Source organism: Orbicella franksi, chromosome 2, assembly GCF_964199315.1.
Source record: "Orbicella franksi chromosome 2, jaOrbFran1.1, whole genome shotgun sequence".
NCBI classification, from domain to species: Eukaryota; Metazoa; Cnidaria; class Anthozoa; order Scleractinia; family Merulinidae; genus Orbicella; species Orbicella franksi.
The window spans coordinates 5,135,986-5,161,281 of record NC_138146.1 but is presented as its reverse complement, the minus strand read 5'-3'; the positions used below and the strand labels follow the sequence as shown (position 1 = coordinate 5,161,281).

The following is a 25,296-nucleotide window of genomic DNA, read 5'->3' as shown; positions in this document are numbered from 1 at the left end:
GGCGGAGGACACAAAGTGTCCATATTGTGAAATAAATGATTCCATAATTAATTCACACTTTCCATAGCTGTAATTGGAGCCAATTTTTCATTTTAGAGGTCATAAAATGGTTCAACAAAGAAAATGTCATCTCCCTCGGTCTTTCACCAACTGAATTAATTTTTGGTATGAAAGTTGACACCTCAAGCAAGGAATCAAGCATTATCAGAAAGCCAATTATTATTTGTACAATCAGAAATTAATACATGGCGAGTTATCAGTAAAATAATTTATAGTTAATCTTAAACATAAAAATATTTTCGAAAAATTCTTTGTACAGCCATGGTAATGATGTTGATAGGAATGTAAAGCATTTGGTACAGAGCCAACCATTATACATGTCAACTTAGGTATTTCTCTTCCCCTTTTGTCTGTCTCTCAGTCTCAATAGGAGTGTAAAGTAGAAGTTATAGCCCCAGTTAATTTCGTTATTTGTTTTGTTTGTTTGTTTGTTTGTTTCCTGTGCAACAGTACATAAAAAATAAATAAGTAAATAAATTAATAAGGAAAAAAAGTACTAAACGCCTGGAAGAGGCTAGTATTTAATTATAAGTAGAATATTGTACATTTATTAGCGAAAGTAACCTGTAGAGTAGGCAATAAAAATAAGGTGTAAAATTGTAAGCGAGTAGTATTGGAAGGATTGTAAATAGTGCACTGTAAATCGAGTATTGCAATGTGGGTGGCGTAAATAATGTGGTTTCTTAAAGTAAGCATGTAAGTGTGTATTGAATGTATATAAGTTATCAATGAAAAAAAAAAGGTCATTCTCTTTGTATTTAGAGTTCAGTCGTCAGTGCCGAAATTGCGCCTTAATTTTAGTCATTCTAAATTAATCTTTACACCTCTTTAGAGCGTTCCTGTTAACTTAGACAGAGCACCCATACCGGGACGTTTTATCGTGTACCTACTACACATTCTATTTGCGTCTCCTTTGAGTTCAAGGGTCTCTTAAACTGTTTCATTTTTTCAGATGGAAACTTTTTGATCCGTGCTGGTATTTTTCTGTGTTTAATCTATGTTCTATCTTTCGTGATCTCGATAGCGTTCGCTTATATGTGAAATTCTTTTCTCTTTTTTCCTATTCATACGAAGCATGTTCTTTTTCATGAATAAAAAATGTTGCAGTATGTTCTGTATGTTTGTGTTGTTTTGTTTGTTTATAGTGTTACCCATATCGTGCATGTGCAAAATTGAACACTGGCTTATACACGCAAGACTAACTTGTTAGAGATATCCACTAAACTGATTTAGCATCGTGTGGGAAAGTAGCTCGATCATTTGACCAATAGACTATAGTCTCTTGCCTTGACTGTTGTATTTTCCATGACACCTTAGGAAACAAACCATTTGGTAAAAGACTCATTACTTAAGGTTTTCCATAGTTCTAGAAACATCTCATTAAAACCACGATGTATGATATTTCCTGGACAGTTATAAAAAGCTATTGTGTTCGATTCACTAAGATTCATCTCCGGCATTCAGTCTAGAATGATAAAATGTATGGGAGAGGAATATGGTCTACAGTCGGTGGATTAATCATAAAGTGTGGGACAAATATTCTCAACGCGAAAAACTTTAGTCTCAAAAATGAGCGATATCATATTCTTGTCATATGTCGTGTGCATATGACATGAACAGTTATTAAAAAGACATTTTTGTGTTCGATTCACTATAATATTCATATTCGACATTCAATGAATAAAGAATGATAAAGAATAGCTTGTATGGGAGAGAAAGTAACTCAGCAGCTGATGTGATCAATCGGGTTAAAAGTTCTCCACGCGAAAAACTTTAGTCTCAAAAATTAAGGTTTCTCGATATAGATGTTTCTGGAACATACCAAGCAATTTCAATCGGCTTCATTTTCATATGAAAGGTTTTGTGCCTAGCTTTAGACTCGTTTTGAAACAGAGACACAAGGTAGCTCGGAAATGGCCTATTGCATATTGTGTGACTGAAGAATTGTTGGCATAACTTATTATTTTGAGTCAAACTTCTGTACAAATATGTTTTAAAATCTGCACCAGTTTATTTTCCTGTGTTTTCCACTTAAGTCGGTATATATTCTATCGCGTGTGACATTTTGCAAACTTGTTTGTTTGGCTTTGGGAATCACCTAGGCTCAGTCCTCAGCCGTGGGTGTTTCGGTGCGCCCGCGATCCTCTCGTGTAGAGGATCGCGGGCGCACCGAAACACCCACGGCTGGAGACTGAACCTAGGAATCACCAGAATATCATGGTACTTTAAATCTAAGAGACGAGAACTAGGTGCATCCCAAAGGGACGCGGCTGGAGTTACAATTCATTCACTCAGATTAAAAAACGATTCCAAGCATTTATATTTACTGTTCTTAAAAACTGCGAAAGTGCCAGTTATGTTTATGTTCAGTTTGCGTCTTATTTCTTGTTAAGCTACGATGGTCGGAAAAAAGGGTATTTACAAATTGGAATCTCTTATTTAATGTTAACACGACCACGCCCACAAAAAGAGATTCTGGTACATTGTTGTAGTCACTTTCAACAATAACCCCCTTCACTTTCATATGGAAGTTCCCAGGGGGTCTTATAGCTCTTATAAAGTCAAGGATTATTTAGGATTGCGAACGCTCTCAGTCGAATCCCGTCCCCGGGTGGGTTAGGATCCATAGTATTACCGTTACCACAAAACAGCTTCTTTAAGAAGGCTCGGAAATCCTTCATCTGTACCACGTATATGATAAAATTAATCACGCCGTTTGAATAAAGCAGCCCAGCGCTAAGATATCTTGTTGTAAAATCTGTTTTAAAATCAAGAGAAGGCTTAGCCAACATAACATAGGTTGCATAATAAAGCAACGCTGAATATGGAATGATGAAAGCAAACGTCATAGCGACAAGAAGATATGTTCCACGGAGTTTAGTTGCTATCAAGTTGGCCCTGATGGCGTTGTTCCTCTGAACATCTATTCTTTTTCTTTGTTTTGTCCATAAAGTTTTTGCAACGGAAATATTAAGATAAGTTAGAATAACACTCGGTATAAGGTGCTGTACTAAGCCATAACATACGGTTATTATTCTGAAAGGTAGATAACTGTTATCGTATTTACAAATTACTGTATAATGTGTATCGTTAAGATTATATCTTATCCCGTTGAACGTTGCTGTTGGCCCTAAAACGACAATAAAACCTACAAGCCATGCGGTATAAACAAGCTTGCGAACAGTAGAGACACTGAACGAGCGGGGAACGGCACGAGTTGCCAAATACCTCTCCAAGCTTATTATTATTAAATTATTCATCGTTATTGAAGGTAGCAGTATGCCGATAAATCGAACAATTCTGCATGCCCAGTCATGTTGGAACACATCGACCATAATCTGAATACATATCAAGGGAAGTGAAATTATATTACTCAGTATATCTGACAGAGCTAAGCTCTTGATGTAAAAGTTGAAATTTCGCAGAAATGGAGTGTACTGCATATAAGAGACGACCTTTTTCTTAAACGATATAAAGTAATAAATTAGAACGTTGCCTACAAATCCTACTCCACCAACGGACGCAAAAACTAAGACAAGAGCGAGTTTAGTGGTGAAGCCTGCTGGTGTGAACACGTAGACTGCAGTTTTCATTTCTGTGGTGTTGACGATAGCAGAGTGATTACTGACAGAGAGGTTGGACTTCATCTGCGAAATACAAATATACTATGCTTAAAAATAATTCTTGCAAAAGTTATTGCATTGCCCACCAAAATAACTCATGCACAACCTGCAAAAAGGGAAAAAAATTTCATCCCCCAAAAAATTGTTCAGCACCCCTACCCATCACCACCGTCAAAAAAAAAAATGATCCCTCCCTGACAATCAACCAGGTGAACAATAAAAATAATAATAGACATACGGAGAAGCAAACGCATTTTTAAATGAAGAAAAATAAAATTCTTCCAGTGTGTAACTACAAAAAGTCGTTACGCCTTTTAACCTTTGTTTTCTCTAAAGGGGCTCAGTCATAGTAGTTTGTGTTATTTTAAAAACATTCAAAATTACCCTTGAATTGAAGGAAGCCTGAAAATAGTAGCCTGAATTTACTCAGGAAGAAAAACACCGAGGAGATAATAATAAAGCAAAAAGGAACAAGGTTGTTTAAGGATGGAGAAGATTAACACGAATTGCAAGTGCCAAACTTGAAAAAAATCTAGGCTAACTTTTCAAGACGCCCAATCAGTAACGTAGCTTCTTCAATAAAATTATAAACATATCTGGGTTCTTGCGTGGACACAAATGCAGTACTGCACTTGCTAAAATGATAGATGACCGGCGCTTGGCTTTAAAAGGTGGCAGGCTCTATTTGCAATTAATTTATCGAGAGGATTTGACTCGATATGTCATAATTACCCTGCGGCCCCATGCCTCACTGGGGGCTATAAGGAATGGTGATGAAGTCATAATCACTCTCGATCCACACTACGTGCTTACGGCATCAGTGGTGAAGCAACGAATTTCTTCCATCTTTATTTGTCGGATCGAAAGCTAAAGAGTGAGAGTAAATGGTTTTCTTTCTGACTGACTACCCATGCATTGTAGTGTTCCTCAAGGCAGTGTCTTGGGACCACTCTTGTTCAACATATTTATCAATTATCTCAATGTTGTCATTTAGCTCTCCTTCCGACTCTAAGTAACTCCAAGTAATGACACCACAACCCAATGTAGTGTTTGAACATTCAAAGGTATGCTTAAAAGTGTCACTGTTTGGCGTTACCCATTAACAGCGTCTGGTAATCGAGCCTACATATGTACTTGCAGGGCTGATATTTCACATCAAAACGAAAATATTTCAAATCAAACGGCTTTTTAAGCCAACTCGTGATATCCATGCCGAATAGAAAACATGGCCAGTAAAACAACTCATTTGCTGGGCAAATTGAGAGATGTTCATCACTAAGTAAAAGAACTCATTTGCTGAGAAAAGTGAATTATTTCCAGCAGAAAACAACTGCAATTTGAATTCGTAGCCTACATGTGCGAGCGTAAAGCCCTCCTACACGATTTTCGGAATCGCTTCGGTCAAAGGCTGTCAGTGCTATTATTAAGTTGTACTCAATAGCGTTTTGAAGATTTTACCTGACGGAGTACTCCGATTATTCAAGAAGTGTATCGAGACCTAGTTTAGAACGAAATGAAATATTTTGGCCTGCTTTAACCTAATTATTCTCAACATTTCAGTAGTGCAGTAGTATCATCTGCCTAGTGCGCTGTGACTATCGGCCTAATCGGATTTCATTTTAAAATAATAAAACCGACAATATTGAATTCTTACCTTAACTCCTTACAATTCAGGAAAAAACCCACTTCTTTCCAGTAGACAAGTTTTGAATGTTGCCATTAAAAACGTTCAGACCTTCTTCAGGTTCTGCCACTTACAAGCAAATACCTGAATAGCAAAGAAAAAACTCTTTCATTTAGAACAACACAACATTTTCCGATTCCAGCATATCGTTTCTAGATACGAGTGGGAATTTTGTGGTCGGTTTTAAAATTTCGGGGCTATGTTTTGCGTATCGCTATTGAAGCAGCTAGTCATTTAACCCTCAGGTTCACAGAGGGGGACTGGAGGGGAACTTTTTAAAGACTTTCCAAGCGAGGAAATTTTTAGTAGCTGTTATTCATTCCTTGAACCATTTTGATGCGTCGACTGTTTCTTTAGGGCATTTGCGGATATTATCAGGCCAAAAGTGTTTTGACAAGCAGGTTAAGCTGAACTGATCGCCTTTTTAACAGCATTATTCATTTGTTTATTTGTTTTTATTATTTTGATTTTTTTACTACACCTGTATAATGTTGACTCAATTTTCCATCAATTTACTGTATTTTCTGACTTTCTTTAAAATAGAGAAATCCAATAGACACTTGGCATCGCAACTTGACATCAAAGGGTGTGTATGCGCGAATATAAACAAATCTTCGTCAGACAAAGACAAAATTACACGCATTTGTGATTCCTGGCTCCCAAAACATACCAAACCAACCTACTTTCTTCCTTCTCGCCCTAAAGCTCTAAACAAGAGTAAGTCTTTTGTTTCCATTACAAATATATATTAGAGTTTCGCGAGACTGTCCAGATGCATTTTTTTCGTCGTGAAAATATCCTCGATTAAACTAACGTAACTTTATTGCTGGTACTAGTGTAACAAATGACTGTTTCTCACCTTGGTATCGAAGAAATGTGTTTTCTATCACCGAAGCGTTGTTCCCGATGAATGTATAGTGCAAAGCTCAAAACTGTACCAGTTTAATAAACTTAACTGAAAATAATTGCAAAAGAAAATATTTACTTTATTCAGTGTATGAGCAAAACGGCTAAAGTTTTAGATTTTTTATATTATAAGCTGCCTTCTTTTGTAATTATAGTACGAATTGACTTAATAGATTGGAAAATCTCCTTAGGTTTTCAATTTTCATCAAGAGGTGATATTCCAACAAATCATTTCAAATCACTTTCCAAAGCGAGAGGCAGTTCAGTTTTGTGTTCAATTTCAGCAACAGTTAAAGCACGTTAAAATGTTCCTTTTTTTCCCCTTAGATTGTTTAAATAAGACTGATTCTGTCTGGCCGTATGACGATTGACTGACTTTCTTATCGCTAATCGCTAACCAGAGATTAATTGATGCCGTGAAATCGTGCAAAGCTGAACGAAAAAAGTTATTTTTATAAATATCTATGAAAAGCTAATTAATTTGAAGAAAATGTTCAAATTCGGTAACTCACCTCACATCGCCCTCCAGAACTTCATGCAAAGAACTGCATCAGGCAATGATATTTTACCTGAAAGAATCAGTTTTGCTTTCTTGCGAAATTAAGCAAGTCATCCAATATATATACGAGCAAGTCACGTCCATTTTCAAATGAAAGGTTTTGCAGCAGGCCCTATTTGAAAAACTCGGAAATAACCTGAATTGAGTAGGCGTTTTCCTTTGGTAAAACTGTTAAAGACCTTTGCAGAAATACAATATACATGAGAAAGATATAGATAAATAGAAAGTTGTGATAATGTTAGAAATGTTTGGTAATACTGTTATAAACCTTAGTAGAAGTACAATATGAGAAGGCTTTAGATAGATAGAAAGTTGTTACTAGTAACGTTAGAAACATAAGCTACTTGGAAAAGTAACTTATTTATTAACGTCAACTCTAGAAACATTTCATTGAGTCCACAGTGTATATCATTTCCTGAACATTTAAAAGGTATTGTGGTCCATTCACTAAGATTCATCTCCGGCATTTAATTTAGAGAATATAGCATGTATGGGAGAGAAATACACTCGTCAGCTGGTGTATCTACTAGAATAAAATTTGATTCAAAAAATCTCCACGCGATGCACTCTTTTCGTATGTCGTGTACAATATATCAAGTTCTAAACATTCACTTTCTGCCCAGAATACAGTCGTCAGTCTCGAGATTGTGCTTTAATTCCAGTTACTGTAAATTAATGTTTACTCTATTAGTCTCTTGGCTTGATGGGTATATTTTCCATGAATACCTTGGAAAAACAAGCTATTTGAAACAGAGCAAATTGATTAAGGTTGACACTAGTTATAGAGACATCTCGTTGAATCCACAATGTATGATATTTCGTGGACTGTTACAAAAAGCTATTGTGTTCGATTCACTAAGATTCATCTCCGGCTTTCAGTCTGGAATGACATATGTATGGGAGAGGAATATACTCAATAACTGGTGGATTAATCATAAATAAAATATGGAACAAATATTTTCCACGCGAAAGACTTTAGTCTCAAAAATTAGCGATATATTCTTGTCATATGTCTTGTACAATATATCATGTTCTAAACATCCTCTTTGTATCCAGAGTTCAGTCGTCAAAGTCCCGAAATTGCGCCTTAATTCAAGTCGTTCTAAATTAATCGTTACACCTCTCTAGAGCGTTCCCGTTAAATTAGACAGTGCACCCAGGCCAGGGACATTTTATCGAGTGCCTACTACACATTCTATTTGCGTCTCCTTTGAGTTCAAGGGTCTCGTGAATTGTTTCATTTTTTTTCAGATGGAAACTTTCTGATCCGTGCTCGTATTTTTCTGTGTTTAATCTATGTCCCGGCTATATTTCGTGACCTCGATGGCTTTCACTTTCATGTAAAATTCTTTTCTCTTTTTTTCTATTCATGCGAAACATGTTCTTTTTCACAAATAAAAGATCTTGCAGTATGTTCTCTATGTTTGTGTTGTTTTGTTTGTTTATGGTGTTGCCCATATCGTGTATGTGCAAATTTGAATACTAGCTTATACACGCAAGGTTAATTGGTTAGAGATATCCACTAAACTGAGTTAGCATCCTATGGGAAATCACAGCACGAAGTAGCAAATTTACTGTTCCGTAAAGCTGCCGTAAAGCTGCCGTAAAGCTCGTATTTACGGAACTTTACGGATCTTTACGAAATCGTAAAGTTGAACTTTAAGCGTCTTTACGGGGCTCTGTAAAGACGCATTAAGGGATACATTACTCCATTTACGGAACTTTATCGCATCGTAAAGTTGCGTAGGGCTCTTTACCTTACTATGTCCGTAAAGTTTTCTTAAAGCACTGTAAACGCATCCTTTCATACGGCTTGATGGACATCAAAGCCACGTAAATGCAAGCCCAATATCGTCCGCATTTGTTCTGTTCAGCACTCCACTAAGCTCAAGCACCTTTTCTTTTTTTGAAATGAAGTACTCTTGTAACTTTAGTTAAAGTAGTATAGCAAGCCGGTAAGTAGTTACATAGCTGAACATTTCTCTTTCAACTCGTATCTTCTCCAGTGATAAAATTAAACGCAAGCCACAAGTTACAGTCTTGTCATCATTTATTGTAAAATGTAATAAAACAGACTCAACAAGATACATGTAGTTTCTTGGCACTGTAGATGCTAAGTACAGTTTACGAAAATACAGTCATCAATGTATAAGTTTAAAATTGAACAGCAACTCGTTGCATCTAACTTAGGGAAAATGTGTTAATTGTAAAAGTACTCTTCATTCAGACTTTTCAAGTCAGCTAAAGCAACTATTAATATAACCAATCGATACCTCTGCAGATACACTTCTGACAAAAACACCACTTTGTTGTTAAAAGATTATCACCCTTTAAAAATTGAAGAAACTTGGCCAGGATGTAAAACTAACCCGTTAATATCAGTATAAAAGCTTTCTCTGACAAATTACCAAAAATCTTTGAACTTTCAAGTCTAATGTATTGGGTTCTAACATAGTCAGAGGCAGACATCAATTTAACACTATTCACCATAGTTCGATCACTTGACCAACAGACTATAATCTCTTGGCTTGACTTGTATTTTCCATGAATACCTTGGGGAAACGAGCTATTCAGTAAAAGACCTATTATTTAAAGTTTACCACTAGTTCTAGAAACATCTCATTGAATGCACATATGATGTGTATGATATATGAAAGGTTTTGTAGCAGGCCCTATTTGAAAAACTCGGAAATAGCCTGAATTGAGTAGGCGTTGGTAAAACTGTTAATAAAGACCTTTGGAGAACTACAAATTCTATGAGAAAGATATAGATAATTAGAAAGTTGTAACTAGCAGTGTTAGAAATGTTTGGTAATGCTGCTATAGGCCTTTGTAGAAATACAATATAAGAAAGTTATAGATAGAAAGAATCGAAAGTTGTGACTAGTAACGTTAGAAACATAAGCTACTTGGAAAAACAGCTTATTTATTAACGTCAACTCTTTAATTAAGGTTCAGCACAAATTTAGAAACATTTCATTGAATCCACAGTGTATATCATTTCCTGGACAGTTAAAAGGTATTGTGGTCTATTCACTAAGATTCATCTCCGGCATTCCACCTAGAGAATAGCATGTATGGGAGAGAAATATACTCGCCAGCTGGTGTATGTCTATCATAAAATTTGATTTTTCTTGTCATATGTCGTGTACAATATATCAAATTCTAAGCTTTCACTTTCTACCTAGAATTCAGTCGTCAGAGTCTCGAAATTGTGCCTTAATTCCAGTTACTCTAAATTAATATTTACTTTATCAGTCTCTTGGCTTGCCTGGTATATTTTCCATGAATACCTTGTAAAAACAAGCTATTTGTAAAAAGGGCACAATGATTAAGGTTAAACAATAGTTATAGAGACATCTCATTGAATCCACAATATATAATATTTCGTGGACAGTTATAAAAAGCTATTGTGTTCGAATATGTCCAACAGTCGGTGGATTAATCATAAAAATGTGAGGAAAATATTCTCCACGCGAAATGCTTAAGTCTCAAAAATTAGCAATGTATTGTTATCATATGTCGTGTACAATATATCATGTTTAAATAGAAACTGTGGTTTCTAACGCCCCAGACCATAAGGCAGTAAAACTCAAATTAAATAGCCCTAACAACAAAAGAGGCCCAGGATTATGGAAATTTAACAACTCTCTCTTGGATGACGAAGGTTGTGTAACTTTAATTAGAGAAAATTATTCTTCCATTAGTAAAAAATATTCTGGACAAGAAGATAAAAGGCTTAAATGGGAATTAGTTAAAATGGAGCTGAGAAGTCTTACAATCCCTTATGCAAAACATAAAGCCAAAAATATTCGTAGAAAAGGGAGAGATCTCCAAAAGAGACTAAGCAATCTAGACCAACTCATTTCCAGTGCTAGCGGTGTCGACAGCCCTCGGGCAAATTACTTGGAAGCTGAACGTAACAAGTTGAAACAGGAATTTTGCCTCACCTATGAAACCAGGGGAAAGGGCTCAATTGTTTATTCTAAAACAAGATGTATTGAGCAGGGTGAAAAACCACCCAAGTATTTCCTCACCTTAGAGAAACGAAATTACAATCATAAAACAATAAAGGAGTTGAAGCATCCGGAGGGTAAGTCCGTGACCAAAGAAGAAGAAATACTAGGAGAAACTGAAATATTTTATAAAGAGCTCTATGCTTCTATCACGAGCGTTGAAAATGCGCCATTTACAAGTTTTTTGTGATGTTTTCAGATTATGACCAAGGAGGTCTACGAGCACCTAGTATATATGTTTTATCAAAATCATTCAAGTTAGCATGGATCCCCAGACTGTTAGCTGATGAGCATAAGAGCGGTGAATCTTGGAAGGCAATTCCTAACTATATTTTCGAAAAATACAGGGGTCTAAACTTCATATTACGATGCAATTATGACAAGAAATTTCTCGATCAGATTGGGCTACCTCAGTTCTGCAAATTGATTCTTTTGTATTTCTTGGAATTAAAAGAATCTTTTCCAAAACAGTCTGGCCAAGAACAAATTTTATTCAACAACAAAGATATCTTAATCCACTGTCACAGTATTTTTTACAGGAACTGGTTTGATCAAGGCAGTATCTGGTACATGATCTTCTCAAAGCGAATGGGAAATTTCTTTCTTACTCAGAATTCATCCAAAACTATGATATTAAATGCAACTTTCTCATCTATTTTCCGGTAGTTTCTGCTATTCCTAGACACTTTGCACAAAAGGAAAACCCCACGGACAGATCAGATCTGCTGTTAAATAGTATGTTTCGGCTTTCCCCAGAGATCTCCATAAATTTAACTAAAATGAAAAATAGAGACTATTATCGGTTCCTCATAAAAAAAGAACCAATTAAACTGAAGGCTAATTCTAAATGGGAAAGAGAGCTGCAAATTGATCAAACATCTCTGAAACCTATTTTTAGCGGCGTGAAAAGTGTATATAACGATAACAAACTTAGGGAATTTTATTTCAAACTTTTACATAGAATAGTAGTCACCAAAAAGGAGTTTTTCCTCTCTGGTAAGGCGGAGGACACAAAGTGTCCATATTGTGAAATAAATGATTCCATAATTAATTCACACTTTCCATAGCTGTAATTGGAGCCAATTTTTCATTTTAGAGGTTCATAAAATGGTTCAACAAAGAAAATGTCATCTCCCTCGGTCTTTCACCAACTGAATTAATTTTTGGTATGAAAGTTGACACCTCAAGCAAGGAATCAAGCATTATCAGAAAGCCAATTATTATTTGTACAATCAGAAATTAATACATGGCGAGTTATCAGTAAAATAATTTATAGTTAATCTTAAACATAAAAATATTTTCGAAAAATTCTTTGTACAGCCATGGTAATGATGTTGATAGGAATGTAAAGCATTTGGTACAGAGCCAACCATTATACATGTCAACTTAGGTATTTCTCTTCCCCTTTTGTCTGTCTCTCAGTCTCAATAGGAGTGTAAAGTAGAAGTTATAGCCCCAGTTAATTTCGTTATTTGTTTTGTTTGTTTGTTTGTTTGTTTCCTGTGCAACAGTACATAAAAAATAAATAAGTAAATATATTAATAAGGAAAAAAAGTACTAAACGCCTGGAAGAGGCTAGTATTTAATTATAAGTAGAATATTGTACATTTATTAGCGAAAGTAACCTGTAGAGTAGGCAATAAAAATAAGGTGTAAAATTGTAAGCGAGTAGTATTGGAAGGATTGTAAATAGTGCACTGTAAATCGATTATTGCAATGTGGGTGGCGTAAATAATGTGGTTTCTTAAAGTAAGCATGTAAGTGTGTATTAAATGTCTATAAGTTATCAATGAAAAAAAAAAAAGGTCATTCTCTTTGTATTTAGAGTTCAGTCGTCAGTGCCGAAATTGCGCCTTAATTTTAGTCATTCTAAATTAATCTTTACACCTCTTTAGAGCGTTCCTGTTAACTTAGACAGAGCACCCATACCGGGACGTTTTATCGTGTACCTACTACACATTCTATTTGCGTCTCCTTTGAGTTCAAGGGTCTCTTAAACTGTTTCATTTTTTCAGATGGAAACTTTTTGATCCGTGCTGGTATTTTTCTGTGTTTAATCTATGTTCTATCTTTCGTGATCTCGATAGCGTTCGCTTATATGTGAAATTCTTTTCTCTTTTTTCCTATTCATACGAAGCATGTTCTTTTTCATGAATAAAAAATGTTGCAGTATGTTCTGTATGTTTGTGTTGTTTTGTTTGTTTATAGTGTTACCCATATCGTGCATGTGCAAAATTGAACACTGGCTTATACACGCAAGACTAACTTGTTAGAGATATCCACTAAACTGATTTAGCATCGTGTGGGAAAGTAGCTCGATCATTTGACCAATAGACTATAGTCTCTTGCCTTGACTGTTGTATTTTCCATGACACCTTAGGAAACAAACCATTTGGTAAAAGACTCATTACTTAAGGTTTTCCATAGTTCTAGAAACATCTCATTAAAACCACGATGTATGATATTTCCTGGACAGTTATAAAAAGCTATTGTGTTCGATTCACTAAGATTCATCTCCGGCATTCAGTCTAGAATGATAAAATGTATGGGAGAGGAATATGGTCAACAGTCGGTGGATTAATCATAAAGTGTGGGACAAATATTCTCCACGCGAAAAACTTTAGTCTCAAAAATGAGCGATATCATATTCTTGTCATATGTCGTGTGCATATGACATGAACAGTTATTAAAAAGACATTTTTGTGTTCGATTCACTATAATATTCATATTCGACATTCAATGAATAAAGAATGATAAAGAATAGCTTGTATGGGAGAGAAAGTAACTCAGCAGCTGATGTGATCAATCGGGTTAAAAGTTCTCCACGCGAAAAACTTTAGTCTCAAAAATTAAGGTTTCTCGATATAGATGTTTCTGGAACATACCAAGCAATTTCAATCGGCTTCATTTTCATATGAAAGGTTTTGCGCCTAGCTTTAGACTCGTTTTGAAACAGAGACACAAGGTAGCTCGGGAATGGCCTATTGCATATTGTGTGACTGAGGAATTGTTGGCATAACTTATTATTTTGAGTCAAACTTCTGTACAAATACGTTTTAAAATCTGCACCAGTTTATTTTCCTGTGTTTTCCACTTAAGTCGGTATATATTCTATCGCGTGTGACATTTTGCAAACTTGTTTGTTTGGCTTTGGGAATCACCTAGGCTCAGTCTCCAGCCGTGGGTGTTTCGGTGCGCCCGCGATCCTCTCGTGTAGAGGATCGCGGGCGCACCGAAACACCCACGGCTGGAGACTGAGCCTAGGAATCACCAGAATATCATGGTACTTTAAATCTAAGAGACGAGAACTAGGTGCATCCCAAAGGGACGCGGCTGGAGTTACAATTCATTCACTCAGATTAAAAAACGATTCCAAGCATTTATATTTATTGTTCTTAAAAACTGCGAAAGTGCCAGTTATGTTTATGTTCAATTTGCGTCTTATTTCTTGTTAAGTTACGGTGGTCGGAAAAAAGGGTATTTACAAATTGGAATCTCTTATTTAATGTTAACACGACCACGCCCACAAAAAGAGATTCTGGTACATTGTTGTAGTCACTTTCAACAATAACCCCCTTCACTTTCATATGGAAGTTCCCAAGGGGTCTTATAGCTCTTATAAAGTCAAGGATTATTTAGGATTACGAACGCTCTCAGTCGAATCCCGTCCCCGGGTGGATTAGGATCCATAGTATTACCGTTACCACAAAACAGCTTCTTTAAGAAGGCTCGGAAATCCTTCATCTGTACCACGTATATGATAAAATTAATTACGCCGTTTGAATAAAGCAGCCCAGCGCTAAGATACCTTGTTGTAAAATCTGTCTTAAAATCAAGAGAAGGCTTAGCCAACATAACGTAGGTTGCATAATAAAGCAACGCTGAATATGGAATGATGAAAGCAAACGTCATAGCGACAAGAAGATATGTTCCACGGAGTTTAGTTGCTATCAAGTTGGCCCTGATGGCGTTGTTCCTCTGAACATCTATTCTTTTTCTTTGTTTTGTCCATAAAGTGTTTGCAACGGAAATATTAAGATAAGTTAAAATAACACCCGGTATAAGGTGCTGTACTAAGGCATAACATACGGTTATTATTCTAAAAGGTAGATAACTGTTATCGTATTTACAAATTACTGTATAATGTGTATCGTTAAGATTATATCTTATCCCGTTGAACGTTGCTGTTGGCCCTAAAACGACAATAAAACCTACAAGCCATGCGGTATAAACAAGCTTGCGAACAGTAGAGACACTGAACGAGCGGGGAACGGCACGAGTTGCCAAATACCTCTCCAAGCTTATTATTATTAAATTATTCATCGTTATTGAAGGTAGCAGTATGCCGATAAATCGAACAATTCTGCATGCCCAGTCATGTTGGAACACATCGACCATAATCTGAATACATATCAAGGGAAGTGAAATTATAGTACTCAGTATATCTGACAGAGCTAAGCTCTTGATGTAAAAGTTGAAATTTCGCAGAAATGGAGTGTACTGCATATAAGAGACGACCTTTTTCTTAAACGATATAAAGTAATAAATTAGAACGTTGCCTACAAATCCTACTGCACCAACAGACGCAAAAACTAAGACAAGAGCGAGTTTAGTGGTGAAGCCTGCTGGTGTGAACACGTAGACTGCAGTTTTCATTTCTGTGGTGTTGACGATAGCAGAGTGATTACTGACAGAGAGGTTGGACTTCATCTGCGAAATACAAATATACTATGCTTAAAAATAATTCTTGCAAAAGTTATTGCATTGCCCACCAAAATAACTCATGCACAACCTGCTAAAAGGGAAAAAAATTTCATCCCCCAAAAAATTGTTCAGCACCCCTACCCATCACCACCGTCAAAAAAAGAAAATGATCCCTCCCTGACAATCAACCAGATGAACAATAAAAATAATAATAGACATACGGAGAAGCAAAATATGGAGAAGCAAACGCATTTTTAAACGAAGACAAATAAAATTCTTCCAGTGTCTAACTACAAAAAGTCGATACGCCTTTTAACCTTTGTTTTCTCTAGAGGGGCTCAGTCATAGTAGTTTGTGTTATTTTAAAAACATTCAAAATTACCCTTGAATTGAAGGAAACCTGAAACCTGCCTAGTGCACTGTGACTATCGGCCTAATCGGATTTCATTTTAAAATAATAAAACCGACAATATTGAATTCTTACCTTAACTCCTTACAATTCAGGAAAAAACCCACTTCTTTCCAGTAGACAAGTTTTGAATGTTGCCATTAAAAACGTTCAGACCTTCTTCAGGTTCTGCCACTTACAAGCAAATACCTGAATAGCAAAGAAAAAACTCTTTCATTTAGAACAACACAACATTTTCCGATTCCAGCATATCGTTTCTAGATACGAGTGGGAATTTTGTGGTCGGTTTTAAAATTTCGGGGCTATGTTTTGCGTATCGCTATTGAAGCAGCTAGTCATTTAACCCTCAGGTTCACAAAGGCGGGGGACTGGAGGGAGGATTTTTAAAGACTTTCCAAGCGGGGATTTTTTTTTTGAGTCATTCCTTGAACCATTTTGATGCGTCGACTGTTTCTTTAGGCCATTTGATGTTGTCAGGCCAACCGTGTTTTGACACGCAGGTTAAGCTGAACTGGTCACCTTTTTAACAGCATCATCCATTTGTTTATTTATTTTTATTATTATTTTGATTTTTTTACTACAACTGTATAATGTTGACTCAATTTTCCATCAAGTTACTGTATTTTCTGACTTTCTTTAAAATAGAGAAATCCAAGAGACACTTGACTTGGCATCGCAACTTGACATCAAAGGGCGTGTGTGCGCGAATACAAGCAAATCTTCGTCAGATGATGACAAAGTTACACGCATTTGTGATTCACGGCTACCAAAACATACGAAACCAACCTACTTTCTTCTTTCTCGCCCTAAAGCTCTAACCAACTGCAAGTCTTTTGTTTCCATTACAAATATATATTAGAGTTTCGCGAGACTGTCCAGATGCATTTTTTTCGTCGTGAAAATATCATCGATTACGCTAACGTAAGTTCATTGCCGGTACTAGTGTAACAAATGACTGTTTCTCACCTTGGTATCGAAGAAATGTGTTTTCTATCACCGAAGCGTTGTTCCCGATGAATGTATAGTGCAAAGCTCAAAACTGTACCAGTTTAATAAACTTAACTGAAAATAATTGCAGAAGAAAATATTTACTTTATTCAGTGTATGAGCAAAACGGCTAAAGTTTTAGATTTTCTATATTATAAGCTGCCTTCTTTTGTAATTATAGTACGAATTGACTTAATGGATTGGAAAATGTCCTTAGGTTTTCAATTTTCATCAAGAGGTGATATTCCAACAAATCATTTCATATCACTTTCCAAAGCGAGAGGCAGTTCAGTTTTGTGTTCAATTTCAGCAACGGTTAAAGCACGTTAAAATGTTCCTTTTTTTCCCCCTTGGATTGTTTAAATAAGACTGATTCTGTCTCGCCGTATGACGATTGACTGACTTTCTTATCGCTAATCGCTAACCAGGGATTAATTGTTGCCGTGAAATCGTGCAAAGCTGAACGAAAAAAGTTATTTTTATAAATCTCCATGAAAAGCTAATTAATTTGAAGAAAATGTTCAAATTCGATAACTCACCTCACATCGCCCTCCAGAACTTCATGCACCAGGCAATGATATTTTGCCTGAAAGAATCAGTTTTGTTTTCTTGCGAAATTAAACAAGTCATCCAATATATATACATGCAAGTCACTTCCATTTTCAAATGAAAGGTTTTGCAGCAGGCCCTATTTGAAAAACTCGGAATAACCTGAATTGAGTAGGCGTTTTCCTTTGGTAAAACTGTTAAAGACCTTTGCAGAAATACAATATACATGAGAAAGATATAGGTAAATAGAAAGTTGTGATAATGTTAGAAATGTTTGGTAATACTGTTATAGACCTTTGTAGAAGTACAATATGAGAAGGCTTTAGATAGAAAGAAAGTTGTTACTAGTAACGTTAGAAACATAAGCTACTTGGAGAAGCAACTTATTTATTAACGTCAACTCTTTAATTAAGGTTCAGGACAAATTCTAGAAACATTTCATTGAATCCACAGTGTATATCATTTCCTGAACATTTAATGGGTATTATGGTCGATCCACTAAGATTCATCTCCGGCATTTAATTTAGAGAATATAGCATGTATGGGAGAGAAATACACTCGTCAGCTGGTGTATCTATAATAAATTTGAAAAAATCTCCACGCGAAAGACTTTAGTCTCAAAAATTAGCGATGCACTCTTTTCGTGTGTCGTGTACAATATATTAAGTTCTAAACATTCACTTTCTACCTAGAATACAGTCGTCAGAGCCTCGAGATTGTGCTTTAATTCCAGTTACTGTAAATAAATGTTTACTCTATTAGTCTCTTGGCTTGACGGGTATATTTTCCATGAATACTTTGGGAAAAAAAAGCTATTTGAAAAGAGCAAATTGATTAAGGTTAACACTAGTTACAGAGACATTTCGTTGAATCCACAATATATGATATTTCGTGGACTGTTTCAAAAAGCTATTGTGTTCGATTCACTAAGATTCATCTCCGGCTTTCAGTCTGGAATGATATATGTATGGGAGAGGAATATACTCAATAGTTGGTGAATTAAGTTCCAGTCCCGCTAAAAGCGGTCCACTCGACTTCGGGACCAAAAATAATTTTCCTCCATTTTTTGTCACTGAAAAGGGTTTGACACATATATATATAAAAAAGCAATTTATTATTTTCCAATTCCTTATTTTTGCTTTGCTACCAGCCAAAATTGAATTTTGGCCGAACTGAGGTTGCCGACCGTGATCAGAAAGGTAAAATTCACCGATTTTGTGAAGCGTGCTGCGTCGCCTAAAATGCAGCTCACGGAATTTCGTTTTCATACGAAATTTAAGGTACATTCATTACTTTGACTGACGAAATATGGAAACTTTTCGAAAAATTCTAAGCTTACCAGCGAGGCTGGAAGACACCCTACTCCGAGGCCTTTGATCACCTACCAAAATTTAGCCAAATTTGACGGGGAAAATCTCAAAAGTTGGGTCTAAATGAAGCCTAAAAAGCACATCACAGTAAATTTCATACCTTAATAAACCGTTCTATAAGTTCAAACCGGTGGGTATCTCCTTGGATTGCATGCGAGAACAGATTAAAATCTGCCACAGTCAGTGTGTTTACATGGCTATCGCTCGTGTCAATGCTCATTTGCATAACCCTAGCACCCGGTGAAAATACATCTTCTTCCGTTCAGGTTCGTTTGTTGACCTTCTGAGTAGTGGCAAATAGCTTCCTTTAATACTTGTGTACACTCTAGATCCAGTTTTGAGGTGAAGGTTGCGTTAAAGTTGATCAATTCTCAAGACTTGCGAGACTCCAAAAGTAAATAATGGCGCCGGTCTGCAGAAATTAACCGTAGCCGTCGTCCTGACCCTTCAATAAATTCTGCCGCAGAGGTAGCACTAAGAGAAGAAGAAAATCGTAAGTCTTCATTTACCGTTTAATGGCAACTGAATCCTGTACTACTGCCAAGACTACTGGGAGCTTGAGCGCTATGTGCCCGAATTTGAAAAACAACAACAACGAACACTTGCCGGTTGCATCGCTGGGAAATGAACCTGAATGAACACGACACGCTTGAATGGAACTATGTTTTGCGATGAATGATGGACTTTACTTCTGTTTTATGCTTGATGCTTGTCTTTTAGTATCTTGCACAGCGCATAAAATAAACTTCGGGATCCGTTTATCGGGCCGTTTATACAACGAAAGCTGCAGCGGCTTCGTCAAAATAGGCACCTTAAGCAACAGACGTTTTCGTTGACGACGGCGACGTGACGACCGATAAGAAACTGGGGCTAGAACGGCTTCAGGTTGCGGTCGGGACAGCAAGTTACCACCCTTAAAGAAGGATTTCTCGGGCTAGCATCACATCTTTTTGTTTTGTCCACTCCTTCTACGAGTTGAAGATAAACTATAGTTGAAAAATAACTCGATGGAATTAAACCTTATACTATTCATGTTTTACTAAGAGATGTAAAATCATTGCGAAAAATAACGAAACAATTTAAGTTTATAAACTTTGCCTGCTTTGAAATGTCAAACGTAAAGAGCAAAAATTATTTTACTTGTAAAACGTGTATTGCTAAAGCAATTAATTGCGATTTTTAACCAAAGTTTGTATCACCGCTCTTTGAGAAAAAAAAAAAAACAGGTGTATTTTCAGACTGCCAAGATTACACACACATAGATTTTGAACAAAATCTCAGCTCACTGCGTTTTTCATTCGACAGACTGATCGGCCGCTCAAATACAGGAGTTTCGCCAGCTCTTTTGATAAAGAATCGTAAACAGCATTCTGCGAAGGATGCAATAATCTTGTATTTACAAGAAATAAAATCCAGGCGAGACAATTTGGTAGCGCGAAGTTTGCCAGCTCTTGTAAACATTAAAAATGTACATGTACACACTGTTCGAATACAAAATTCATCGAGTCGATTAAAAAAGCCTCTACGTTAAACGAAATACCAAGACCAGGGTATTGCCAAAATAAAATCAATGTTATTTCAAGCTATAGCAATCTACCGATTATACGTTGAGAAAATCTGATAAAACTAATTATACTGAGAGGCATTACGTTGGATGAAAGCAACCTCTTCGCTGAAGGCTAGTTTGACATGCCAAAAACAATTTTTCAGTTAAGAAAAAATGAGTCCAGGAATACTTCCAGAACATTGTTTTAAGCATAAAAGCAATCATTATGCAACTTTACCTTGGTTCGGCACCAAAGTAGCACAAAAGTATGCTAAAAGGGATCAAAACAAAAGATTAAGTACTCACGTTTTCGTCGCGACGTTTTCGTTCTCGACCTCAGGGCAAAGTCAGTCACAACGTGTTGTACATGCGCAGTGACGTCTCGAAAGAAATGTCACGTTTCCGGTTGCCGTAGTCAGGCCGGTGACGTCTGTTGCTTAAGGTGTCTAATGTCACACAAGTTGTAACGTGACCAATTACCCGGGAGGGGGTACTCCCTTATATGGGCTATATAGGTATCTGTATGTGAGGCCCCAAAGGGTAGGCTTTTTCAGCCGTTTGGGTCATAAATAGGGTATCGATTTTGGCCATTTTGGTTATAAATTGGGTATGGTTTTGGCACTCTAGTCTTGAATTGGGTATGTTTCTTAGCAGAAGCTACTTTTTCATCATTATCAATAAGACCTTCAACAAAAACCCTTCATAACGTATGTTTAGGGCAACTGTGTAAGCCGGAACGGTCATAAATAGGCTATCGAATTTTTGGTCAGGTCATAAATAGGGTAGCAAAAAAACAACGCATATGTATCCTGTTCTAAGCATTTTCTTTCTATGCGGAATTCGGCCATCAAAGGTCCCAAAATTTTGCCTTCCTCTTATCCTAAATTTACACTGTTTTAGAGCGGTCCTGCAAATTTAGATAGCTTCTTGGGGACATTTTATCGATTTCCGATCTATACTGATCTATTTGCGTCTTCAGATGGAAACTCTCTCCGTACCGTATTTTTCCTAGTTTAATCTATATTTTATCTTTCGTGATCTCGCTGGCTTTCGCTTTCATGTGAAATACGTGTTCTTTATCATAAAATAAAAGTATTGCAGTAGGAATCATCTTGAAAGGCTAGGAAATGACGCAGATTGAGTCCACGTTATCTGATTGTTTGTTTGTTTGTATTTTTTGCTCTTCTATCGTGTTTCTCATATCATGCATATATGTAAAAAATTAAATACTAGATTATAAAACATAGTTAGAGATATTAAGTAAGCTGAGCTACAAAACTATTCTGTATGTTAGCCGCTTTAATTAAACAGGATTTGTGGCCATGCCTTCAATTTTCTGTCCATTTCCTTCTTTTCAATCTCTGTAAGCCACAGGAGAACGTTCTTAGCAGCTGTTGTTATAGCTTCGTGAAGATAAACTACGGAAAGACCAGTAGTTTTGTAGAGGACCACGACCTGGTTTCGTCTCGATCTTGACCTTGAGGTTCCCGTCCTTGCTATTTACGATACGTCTAGGGACAGTTAAATTCAATAATCGGTCTGCGTTCATTTAGGTTGAATAGGTAAAAGCAGAAACTGTCAAAACTATTCGATTAAAAATATTTACTAGCGACAATGATCAACAATTATTGGACGAGATTGCGCAGAATATCGTGATTTTTCAGTGGCGAGCAGATCAATTATTTCCCGAAGGCTGAGGCAAATAATTGATCTGCAAGACACAGACAAATCACGCTGTTTTGCGATAACCGAATTGATTCATTATTTTACAACTCGATCACCAAGTTTGTTTCAACATTAAAAGTACTCCCCGAGAGCTCAGGGAAACAATCTGCCTTATTTAACACAAGAGTGTGGTTACAATTGCGTATTAGTAGAATGAAATCGGCAGCAAAACAATTTAGACTAGATTCCTTTTTATTAAAAGGTAATCACACGAATGTTTCTCGTTATTTGGACCGAGTTTAGAACTCTGTCCTCGTAGGTGTTGCCTGGATGGGGTCTGAATTGTTGATTATAGTGTCCTTCAAAAAAAGACGTTGGAGAAGACACGCTTTGGGGCAAAACCAAAACAGGGATATATCGCTTTACCATGATCTATCCTTTACAGTTGTTTAAAGTTCAGGAACGTAACAAAGTGTTTTTTTTTTTTTCTGATGTATTTATTTATTTATTCATAAAGAACACACTTACAGTAAGATAAAACATAGCGTAAAGTAAATTCCATACAAAAAGAAAACTACGGCACTTTGAGGACTACAATAGTAATAGAAATAAATTAATGCAAGTCGCTACTGATTAGAAATTTGAAAACCACGACATTGACACAAAGTAAGCAAATTAATTTGTCCTATTGAGACCCCGTTGGTGGTGGCAAAATTCCTGGAACAAAATCTTTTAATATAAGGCATTTCCATTTCTCATTAAAGAGCTTGGCCGTTTTGTTTTAATTGCAATTTACCTTTCAGTCATTATGTTTTCTCAAAGTTGTATCTTAAACGACGAGAAGAGTAACGATTAGTCATTTAGGTTACATTTATAAATGAAGTATTTTGCCGCCAACAAAGCCAAGCTTAGGGGCTGATGGTGCTTGAGTGGGTTTGTAGGTCCGTATAAATCGTTGAGTCTGGTAACCGAATGTTTTCACTGGTGACTTGCGACCACCAGTCAAAAAATTCATTCCAAAATAAAGCTACATGGGAACACTTTAAAAACATATGCTGGATTGTATGCTGTTCACTTTTACATAGATAGCATATATCATCAGCTATTATGTTGGCTTTTTTACGTTTGTCTTTAGTGTAGATGATATTGTGCTTTATCTTGAATTGAAACATTATTAACTTTGTATTTTCCGTAACAAAAAAAGGAGGCCATTTATATAATTTTTGGATTTCAGAGGGCTCCACTCCGTAACTAATACTTCGGTTTTCATTGGTAGGTGGTTGAAATTTGTTCTCAACAATTATTTTGTGCAGAGCAGCGTTGGAAAGATTTTCTTCATTGTCGTACCAGTTCTGTTTCCGTGTTTGCCTCTGTCTACCAGTGGGCGAAATTTTCCATTTATTTTTAATTGCAATGAGAAGGCCATAGTAAACAGTGAAACTAGATTTAACTTTGAAAAGGTCAACAAATTCTTGATACGTCAGGAATTTTCCGCTATTAGCGTTTAAGAGGTGTTTAACTTTTGTAACACCCGCCTTGTGGCCATGACTCATAAAATATTGACTTAGTTGCGATTTTTATTTCATTGTTGTTCCATATTATGGCATCGTATGGATCTATTTTTTCTTGATCTATTTCAGCTTTGATTGTTTTTTTTTTTATCATTTCCCAGCAATTTAGAATTTCTGTATAGAAACAAGGAATGCTGTTTAATTTGAGTTCTTTGGTTTTATAACTGCATGATGATAAGAACTTAAAACCGCCCAGGTGTCGAGTCATGTAATTTGGGATGATTTTCCACGGCGCATCCACCTCTGTATTAAATCTTCTCACCCATGAAGCTTTCAAGGCTTCATTCATCGACTCAAACTCACTCATTTTTAATCCACCCACATTCCTGTCTCCAATTAATGTATTTGTTTTAACTGTATGTGGTTTGTTATCTCATATAAAATCCAATATGGTTTTATCAACCCTTTTGCTGAAATTTTCAGGTAATGATAAAACTGTAGCATTGTATATTAGTTTAGACAACCCAAGTGACTTGACAATGTTGATTTTCCCAGCAGAGTCAGTTTCCTCCTTTTCCAGGAGTTAAGGATTTTTTCTAAATCTTCTAGTTTCTTATCAAAATTAAGACTTTCACATTTGCTTCTATCATTGGAGAAGTGGATACCTAAAGCATTAACAGAATTTTCTGGCCAGCGAAACTCGAATGGTGTGTCCTTCCTTCTTGCCCAGCGGTCCAGCCACATGGCCTCTGTTTTTGATTTATTCAGTTCTAAGCCTTAGCAGCCTCTGAAGTTTTCTAATGTCTCAAGTAACGTCTGCACTGAATCTAGATTTCTGAGAAGAAGAGTAATGTCATTTGCACATATCGTATTTTTTATTTCCACTTCTCCGACCTTTATTCCCTTGATGTTGCTATTCATTTGAATTGCAAGATTAAGCAGTTCTATTCCTAGAACGAACAGAAGTCCTGATAGCGGACAGCCTTGTCTTACCCCGCGTTTAAGATTAAAAAAAGGGGATGCAAAACCGTTCTTTGTAACACAGCTATAAATATCCGTGTAATACACTTTAACCCATCATTTGAAATCTTGCTTGAAGTTAAAAACATCCAAGACTTTGTGCAAGTATTCCCATTAGATTGATTCAAAAGCTTTCTTAGTCAAGAAAAAGGGCGACGCTTTGTGTTTACTTTGCTTTGGTATAGTCAATAACATTAGAAATCAGTCTGACATTTTCGCCAATGTATCTGTTCTTCAGGTAACCAGTTTGATTTGGGCTTATGATGTCTGGGAGTACTCTTGCTAGTCGATTCGCTATTACTTTTGTAGCAATTTTATAGTCCATGCCACATTTAGCAAAGTAACTGGCGGTAAGTTGTTAAGGACATCGGTGGGTTTGTCTTTCTTTTGTAGAAGAGTGATGATGCCTCTTTTCTGACAAATCGACAGTTCTCCTTCGTCAAAGGCGTTGTTGATACTTTGTACGACATCACCACCAATTTCATCCCAGAATCGCTTATAAAATTCAGAAGTAAGGCCGTCTGAGCCTGGAGATTTACCTATTCGCATTTCATTTAAAGCGTTTTTGCACTCTTCTTTAGTTATTTTTCCTTCGCAAATATTCGCGTTCTCATCGCTTAATGGTTTGATGAGCTCGTTTTCGAAGAAAGTGTTGCTCTCTGGTGTTTCTATATTGATGTTACTCGA

General features: G+C 36.3%; 2 protein-coding genes across 2 annotated transcripts; both read right to left on the bottom strand.

The window, feature by feature from the left end:
• Window positions 1-2,621: 2,621 nt before the first annotated feature.
• Window positions 2,622-5,282, bottom strand: LOC145480068 (adenosine receptor A3-like). Its single transcript, XM_081458551.1, has one exon. It carries the CDS (start codon window positions 3,705-3,707, stop codon window positions 2,622-2,624), a length of 1,086 nt encoding a protein of 361 aa, XP_081314677.1. The 5' UTR covers window positions 3,708-5,282.
• Window positions 5,283-14,103: 8,821 nt separating this feature from the next.
• LOC145467888 (adenosine receptor A3-like) lies at window positions 14,104-15,848 on the bottom strand. The gene has a single exon (XM_081451511.1). The coding sequence runs from the start codon at window positions 15,556-15,558 to the stop codon at window positions 14,473-14,475; it is 1,086 nt and encodes a 361-aa protein (XP_081307637.1). The 5' UTR covers window positions 15,559-15,848; the 3' UTR covers window positions 14,104-14,472.
• Window positions 15,849-25,296: the final 9,448 nt, after the last annotated feature.

What these genes read in the sequence shown, in the direction of transcription:
- LOC145480068 (XM_081458551.1), bottom strand. Translation starts at nt 3,707, where the DNA reads ATGAAGTCCAACCTCTCTGTCAGTAATCACTCTGCTATCGTCAACACC.
- LOC145467888 (XM_081451511.1), bottom strand. Translation starts at nt 15,558, where the DNA reads ATGAAGTCCAACCTCTCTGTCAGTAATCACTCTGCTATCGTCAACACC.